The sequence below is a fragment of the Bison bison genome, unplaced genomic scaffold, assembly GCF_000754665.1.
Source record: "Bison bison bison isolate TAMUID 2011002044 unplaced genomic scaffold, Bison_UMD1.0 scf7180017864368, whole genome shotgun sequence".
Lineage (NCBI taxonomy): Eukaryota > Metazoa > Chordata > Mammalia > Artiodactyla > Bovidae > Bison > Bison bison.
The window spans coordinates 4,768,705-4,777,656 of NW_011494940.1; the positions used below are offsets into that span (position 1 = coordinate 4,768,705).

General features: G+C 41.5%; 1 protein-coding gene across 1 annotated transcript; it reads left to right on the forward strand.

Annotated features, from left to right (window-relative positions):
- Positions 1 to 621: 621 nt before the first annotated feature.
- LOC105000118 (keratin-associated protein 13-1-like) lies at positions 622 to 1,130 on the forward strand. The gene is given in 2 exon segments (XM_010855831.1): positions 622 to 727; positions 730 to 1,130. Coding segments are annotated over 2 exon segments (492 nt in total). The 5' UTR covers positions 622 to 636.
- Positions 1,131 to 8,952: the final 7,822 nt, after the last annotated feature.

Consider the following 8,952-nt stretch of genomic DNA (forward strand, 5'->3'; position numbering starts at 1 on the left):
AACCCACTCCAGTGTTCTTGCCTGAAGAATTCCGCTGACAGAAGAGCCTGGGGTCACAAAGAGCCGGACACTACTGAGTGACTAACACTTTCACTTTCAGGTTTGGGGAATGCTCAGGGTCTATTTTTGGTTCCTGTTATCCATTCTGTTGAAAATAAATTTTAATTACACTGTAGTCTGTGTATGATTGAACCAAACCAGAAAAACCACCACCTAAGATCTGCTACAACTTCATGCCACCCTAGGCTTCGATGACACCAAAAATGTTCTATATTCCTTAAAAGAAAAAACAAAATCTTCCATCTGATTCTCTAATCTTTTACAGATTCTCGAATCTTTCCTGAATATCTTCCTTTTCTTGTGATTCAAATAAACTCCATCGAGTTGAACTTCAGAACCACCTCAAATAATGGTACTCATGAAATCTTTCTAGCTCTTTTCTGACAAGATCTCCTTAGTTCAAATATATTCATCAGCTTCACATGTTTTTTTGTGTTGAACCTGAAAATTATTTTAATTTCTAATTTACATGACATAGATTATGAGCATGCAAAAGTTATAAAAGAGATAAGTTCAGGACTACTAATAATCAGAAGCAAGCTCACAGAGGAGCTTGAACTCACATCACCTGTGAAGATGTCCTACAACTGCTGCTCTGGAAACTTCTTCTCCCGCTCCCTCCAGGACCACCTGGGCTACTCAGGCTCCTCCTGTGGCTCCTCCCTCCCTAGGTCTACAGGACTGACCTCTGCTCTCCCAGCTCCTGCCAGCTGGGCTCCTCTCTTTACAGTCAGGAGACCTGCTGTGAGCCAATCAGGACCCAGACTGTGGTGTCCAGTCCCTGCCAGACGTCCTGCTACCACCTGAGGACCTCCACGTTCTCCAGTCCCTGCCAGACGACTTTCCCTGGGTCTCTGGGCTTCAGGTCCAGCAGCTGCAGCTCCCTGAGCTCTGGATCCAGAAGCTGCTACTCAGTGGGCTGTGGATCCCGTGGCTTCAGACAGCTGGGTTATGGAATCTGTGGCTTCCCTTCCCTGAGCAGTGGATCTGGATTCTGCCGGCCAACCTTCTTTGCCTCCAGGAGTTGCCACTCTTCCTGTTACAGGCCAACCTGTGGATCTGGCTTCTAGTGATCAGCTTGTGAAGAGTTCAGATGTTTTCAGCAATGTGTCCAATCTCTGAACAGAGCTTCTATCATCTTCATGATCTTCAGGAAGATTAACGGCTCATCACATTTTTTCCAGTCATAAAATACTGACCAAAAATTGTCTGCTATGCATACTTAATGATCAATTTTATTGATTGATTTACTGAACGCATTAATGGAGTTAGTAAAATGAATGCAATATATTACTAGATCAATTAATGAAATTTATGTTAAGAAACAAATGAATTAATGTTAATTAATTAATGGAATCCTTGTTCATGTATTCACAAAATACATAAAAGCCTAATGTAATAGGCTTACATTTACATAAATGTAGGCTTACAATTACATAAATGTAATAAACTCTTTCAATCTGCCTTCTAAATATGCTGTTAATTTTATTGTTAGTTTTAACTGGTTAAATTTTGGTTTTTTTTCCTTTTGCTTTTTTTGTGGAGGGATATTTAGGTTCAAATTTACTATACCTTTGAAGGCCAACTTTGGAAACCCAATATTGATAGATTTGAACGAATTTATTGTGAGCTTTGAGGTTACCCTGTGGCTCAGTGGTAAAAGAATATGCCTACAATGCAGGAGATGCGGGTTCTATCCTTGGGTTGGGAGGATCCCCTGGAGGAAGCCACAGCAACCCACTCCAGTTTTCTTGCTGGGAGAAGCCCATGGACAGAGAAGCCTGGAGGGCTAGATCCCATGGGGTCCCTAAGAGTCGTACATGACTGAAGCAACTGAGCACGCACATCGTGGGCTTTAAATATTTTCCTTCAAAACTTCTGCTTTCTGGAATCCTTATATTGCATACATAGACTTCCTATGCATAAAATCTCAGGAGTGGCATAAAACACATTTTCTTCAAAAGATGTGGGGCATTGACGTTTGTGGATTGAAGGAGGAAACAAGGAACTTAGAAAATACAACCAAGTTGGGGAAGTTTTTAGATTATATGGGAAGTTTTGTACATTAGCTTAAAGAGCTTTCTTTGATTCAATCCATGTTGGGTGACCAAAAAAAAACCTTATTCCTTCATCTCACTGAAACTGTTATGTGTAATTGATTTCTTCACAGGTGCAAGGAGGAAGTCAATTACCTTTGGTAAGAATTAATTAGGTTCATGAGATGTAGAGTCTCACCTTCTTGTATCCAAAATCCAACTAAACATGGCTGGAAAAACACAAGCCTTTCATTTTAGAAGTTATTGCTTCATTCATATCTTATCATATATTTACACACTTCTTGACTTTACATTGCCATTCTGGTATTTTATAGGTTAAATGCTTCAGAAAACAACATGAAGTTAAAATAGATAACATGTTGATACAATCTAAAGCTAATAACAAAAAGACAGTATTTTATACAGAGATAAAGAGAAATGTTCAATAAATTTTCCCTTTCATTGTTTTTCAGACCACTATAAGGATCATGAGAAACACATTTTATGGACTACTAATTTTACACATAAGGAAATGAAGACTCAAAGCAGATCAAGGATTCATTGTAGGTCCCAGTCTTACAATGAAATCACGATTCAAGATTTTATGACAAATGACTAACTTAAGAAGTGAGGACACAAGCAATTTGGGACAGAATAAGGAGAACTTTGAGAAGATGAAATAAAATGAACAAAGCAGAGAGGTACAAATGTACTTGTGTTTAGGGAATTATTGAAAATCAAGTTACAGTTTGTATGGACTAGTAATGGAAAATCAGGCTACAGATATGTAATAGGTCTGTTTCACTTCATTGTTTTGGACATGTTGAATTTTGGATCACATTAGTCTTAGTATTCATCTCATCTTATTTATACTGTTGAAATAGCTTTCTGCTAGGTCATTTTCATTCTATTTTCTATACCTGTTTAAACATTCTCAAATACTTTAAAAAATAAAGCTTTTGCCAAATATTACGTAAAGTAGTATATCACTATATTTCCTCATTTTATATAAATATGTTCCTATTAATATATAACACAATATAAAAATATAAAATATATAATAAACAGTTAAACTCTTAAATCCCATACTGCAAATAGAGTAGCAGAGTTTCTGGTAGAATTTTTTGGGTTCTGGAGCAATGAGGCTCCCCAAGTAAATACCCCTCTGGCCTACATGCACAGCTTCCTTGAGGCCAGGAGAAGGATTCTCTAAGTTGAGTTTCAGATGCAAGCAAACCCACTGGTTGGGTCAAACAGTTTGGCAAACCACAATGGTGTTGTGGCATCTGTGGTACTTGAAAGAAATAAAGGAAACCTGCAACATGACGTTCATGGCAACCTCAATGGAAAAATCACAACATAGGCAAATAAAATTGTAGATTTTAAAATCTGTAGTGCAACATGTCTTTGGAAAATCAAATTCTTTAATACTTGAGCATGGTAGAGGTACAAAACGTGACCATGGACCAAGTGATCATGAGTCGTAGCTGTCCATCACGAGCTGCGTTCTGATGAAAATTCCAAATCATCAAGTCGGTGCACTCAGTAGCAATCCATGGTAAGATGGAAATAGCTTGGAACTTCCCTGGCGGTCCAGTGGTTAAAACTTCACTTTGCAATGCAGGGGGTGCGGGTTGAATCCCTGGTTGTGGCACTAAGATCTTACATGTCTTGTGGTCAAAAAACTAAAATGCAGAAGAGAAGCAATACTGTAACAAATTCAATAAAGCCTTTAAAACTGGTCCACATCAAAAAATCTTTTAAACAAAAAGTAGGTTATTCAGAAATAGGCACTAGCAAAACAAGAAAGCAGGCCCAGACCACCTGTTATAACCAGCGTTGTACAACCACTCCTTTCTCAGGTCACACGTGTGGTCGCATTGGGTGCCTCAAAGGACCAGCTGAAGGAGGAAGGGAACAATCCCAGTGACTCTTGCAGATGGGTTGACCCCTTGCATGGATACCTTAAAGACCGTGATGAGAAAAAAACATTTCCTCTATGGATAGAATTGTAGGTCTAAATCTGGTTATCCACTCGTGTAAAAGAGAAAAGTGGCCCCAGTTGGTAATACAACTAGATTCCTAGACAGCGGTAATTGACCTGGCCAGCTAGTAAGAGAGCTGGAAGGAAAACTATTAGAACAATGAGACAGTAAAGTCTGGCATACAGACTTGTGGATGGATGTACACCAGTGGGTCCAAAGTGTGATGATCTTTATTATTTCTTTTCAGTGCCTACCAGAATGTATCCATCATGGAAGAGGAACTGAAAAATCAAGTTGAAAAAATGACTTTCAGTTGATGCCAGCTTGCCTTTGCCAGAAGTCCTAACAATGCTGGCAAGGTGAGCATGTGAATAAGTGACCACAAGAGACTGTAGATGGGTCCAACAGCATAAACTCCCACTTACACATCTGATACCATCAATGCCACAGCAAAGGTCCAATCTGTCAGCAACAGAGGGCAAGGCTAAACTCCCAGTGTGGCACATTCCTCAAGGAAACCAACTGGTCACTAGGTTGCAATTAAACACGGCCCCCTTCTGTCATGAAAGGACCAGTGGTTCATCCTCAAACATGTGCCTACCTATTCAGAGTAAGCCTCTGTTTTTTCGTGCTTATCTCAGCAGCACCATTATTCAGGAGCTGATGAAAAAATTGATCCACCAGCATGGAATCCCTCACAATGCAGGGTCCAATCAGGAAATCCACTTCATAGTACAGGCAGCAAGAACTGAGGTCCATTAATATATATGAAAACCCACCGGACCCTGAAGCTCTCTGCCTTATGGTGCATTAAATAGTCCCACTGCCAGCAAAAACTGAAGTTTGCTTGGAGCAGGCAAGCAATGCCCTCAAACACTGGGTTCCAAATATCTAGTTGTTATCATCATCAATGACCCATTAAAGTGCTTTTGTGCTTCCTATTTTTGCAACTGGAATTTCCAAAGATAGAAGCATGGTTCCCAAAGACAAACTTACTAAAGGACACATCAATCAAGGGTTTCACTAAAGTACAAATATGGTTGCTGGCTGAGCACTTTGGGTTGCTTGTTTCAGGCAAAAAAAAAAAGAAAGAAAAGAATTAATATCTAATCTAAGGGTAGATAATCCTGATTAATAGAAAGTGGTAGGGTTACTGTGGGGATGATGCCCTGGAGGAGGAAATGGCAACCCACTCCAGTATTCTTGCCTGGAGAATCTCCATGGACAGAGAAGCCTGGAGGGCTATAGTCCATAGGGTCACAAAGAATCAGACACAACTGAAGCAACAGAGCACGCAGGGTTATTGCTGCACAGTGAGGGTAGGAGGGAATATGTTTGGAGCTCAGTGGACCTACTTGGATGGCGCTTGAAATTTCCTGTCCAATTGTGGATATAATTTGTCCTATACAGTAACTCTGGCAAGAAAAGGATATGGCTATTAGAGTTCATGCCAAGTGTATGCAACTCTTTGCAACCCCATGGGCAGTAAGTAGCCCTCCAGGCTCCTTTGTCCATGGAATTCTCCAGGCAAGAATACTGGAGTGGGTTAGCATTGCATTCTCATACCTCTTGGGAATAAAGGCAGGGACGATACCACCCAGAAATCCACTGAGACCAATAGAAGTGGTAACTGAGGGCAAGGCAAAGTTACAGTGGGTTGTGCGGGAGGGAGATAATGAATACCCACAGCAGCTCTAGGATCAAATATGGAGAGAGTCTGTTTCATCAGGCTGAGTCACTCTTGTACATTTCCCTCGGAAGGAAAGCCGACCAGAGCCACGGAGAATCTCTCTCCTGATAGGTTGACTTTCAAGGTGCAAATGGTGGACCCTGACAGGGACAGATATGCATTGAAACTCACATCACATCTCTTCTAAAAAGGAATAGCTATCCAGCTGTGACAAGTGAGGTTATCGGACAGCCTGTCTCTGCTGGCTTCATTCAGATCTGTCTCAGATTTCAAGTCATGGTCAGGTTTTTCTCATAGCAGCCCTTTGTCATTACTAAACAGGTGGTCAAATGGCTTTTTTTTCTTTTGCAAACTCTTGGTCTCCCATTCCTGTCTTATTGCCTGCTTCCTAGAGAATCCAACTAGCACATATTCCCTCTATTCTTTCTTGAAGTTTAATGTTTCCTTTTAAAATTATTTCCTTCAGTCTAAAAAATTTCTGTGTTTATTTCAATGTACATTTATCTGAGATAATTAACTCATTGGAAATTAGGACTCAGCTATTGTTCTGTTCAAAGGAAAAAATAAAATGGAGAACAGGAGTGACAAAAGAAAAAGGTATTTTTGAAAGAAATTATAGAAAAGAATTGGGAGGAGCTAAGATGGCAGAGGAGTAGGACGGGGAGAACACTTTCTCCCCCACAAATTCATCAAAAGAACATTTAAACGCCGAGTAAATTCCACAAAACAACTTCTGAATGCCAGCAGAGGATATCAGGCACCCAGAAAAGCAACCCAAGTCTTCGAAAGGAGGTAGGGAAAAATATAAAAGACAAAAAAAGGGACAAAAGAGGGAGGGATGGAGTTCCGACCCGGGAAGGGAGTCTTAAAAAGAGAGAAGTTTCCAAACACCAGGAAACCTTCTCCCTGCCAAATCTGTGCCTAGCCTTGGAAGCACAGAGGGCAACATAACAGGGAGGAAAAATCAATAATTAAAACCCACACATTGCAAGCCCTACGGTAACTCCCCCAGCGGGGAAGCAGCACAGACGCCTGCATACACCATTAGCAAGCGGGGGCTGGGCAGGGAGGCGTGGCGCCGGCTGCATCGCAAGGATCTGGCCTGAATACCCTGAGCACTATCTGAGCGAAATAATTTGGGCTGGCAAACCAGACTGTGGGATATCTACCACGCGAAAAGCCAGCCCTAACCTATGACACCGCCAGGCCCGCGCACGGAACAAAGAACTGAACAGAGATAGCCGGCGGCAGACCATCCCCCTCCGGTGATAGGCAGCCAGAGCCGGAAGGGGCAATTGCAGCCCCAGAGAGACATTATCTATGAAACTGTAAGCAGGCTTCTTTGCTAACTAAAACTTCTTGGGGGTCTGGACGGTCAACATCTGCCTGAGAAGGTGTGCCGGTGCGCAACTAGATAACCGAGCGGTGGGGAGGCGATAAATCGCAGCAATCGCGCGCGCAAAACACCTCATCACCTGAGCTGCTCGGATCTGGGAAGGGCACAAAACACAGGCCCAACTGAGAGTCTGCACCTCTGAGGACTACCCGAGTGCCTGAACCTGAGCGGCTTGGACCTGGGAAGTACAGGCAGCCCAGGGCCAGCCACGGATGGTTCACGGCGGAGCAACCTGGAGCCTGAGCAGCATGGGCAGAGAGGCTACACGTGCCATGAGTGGGGGCAGACCCAGTGTGGCTGAGGCACTGCGAGCACACGCCAGTGTTATTTGTTTGCAGCAGCCCTCCCTGCCTCCCCTCAGTGCGACTGAACAAGTGAGCCTATAAAAAAAAAAAAAAAATTTAAGTCCTCTATCATTCCTTTAATTTCCACTTTTATAACCGATTACTTTGCAAAAAAAAAAGAAGACCCTATTTTTTTTGAAGCAAACTTCATATATATCATTTTTTTAAATAATTTTTTGACCTTTTTTTTTCTTTTTCCTTCTTTTCTTTAACATTGAATTTTTGAAATTCCAAACTCTACTCTAGATTTTTAATTTTTGGTATTAGTTATCAATTTTGTACCTATATTTTCTTTATAATTTTTGCGACCTTATTTGTTTTTGTTTGTTCGTTTTTTCTCTTTCTTTTCCTTCTTCTTTTCTTTAACATCGTATTTTTGAAATTCCAAATTCTACTCTAGATTTTAAATTTTTGTTTTTACGTATTTGTTACCAATTTTGTACCTTAAGAACCCAATCTTCAGTACCCATTTTTCACTAGGGAGCGAGATTACTGGCTTAACTGCTCTCTCTCCCTTTGGACTCTCCTTTTTCTCCACTAGGTCGCCTGTGTCTCCTCCCTAACCCCTCTCTACTATACCCAACTCTGTGAATTTCTGTGTGTTCCAGACGGTGGAGAACACTTAGGGAACTGATTACTGGCTGGATCTGTCTCCCTCCTTTTCATTCCCCCCATTTATCCTCCTGGCCACCTCTGCCACCTTCTTCCTTCTTCTCTTCTCTGTATAACTCTGTGAACAACTCTGAGCAGTCAAGTTGTGGAGTGCACATAAGGAAGAGATTACTGAATAGCCCACTCTCTTCTCTATTGATTCCACCTCATCTCATTTGGGTCACCTCTAACTCTCTCCTCACTCTTCTCTTATCCATATAACGCTGTAAACCTCTCTGGGCGAAACAAGTTTCAGGGCAAGACATACCAAGCAAATTCTCCAGCAGCAAGGAACACAGCCCTGAGCTCCAAGATACGGGCAGCCCAAAGTCACCCCAAAACCATAGACATCCCATAACGCATTACTGGACATTTTATTGCACTCCAGAGAGAAGAAATACAGCTCCACTCACCAGAACACTGACACAAGCTTCCCTAACCAAGAAACCTTGACAAGCCACCTGTACAAACCCACACAGAGCGAGGAAATGCCACAATAAATAGAACTCCACAAACTGCCAGAATACAGAAAGGACACCCCAAACTCAGCAATTTAAACAAGATGAAGAGACAGAGGAATACCCAGCAGATAAAGGAACAGGATAAATGCCCACCAAACCAAACAAAAGAGGAAGAAATAGGGAATCTACCTGATAAAGAATTCTGAATAATGATAGTGAAATTGATCCAAAATCTTGAAATAAAAATGGAATCACAGATAAATAGCTTGGAGACAAAGATTGAGAAGATGCAAGAAAGGTTTAACAAGGACCTAGAAGAAATAAAAGAC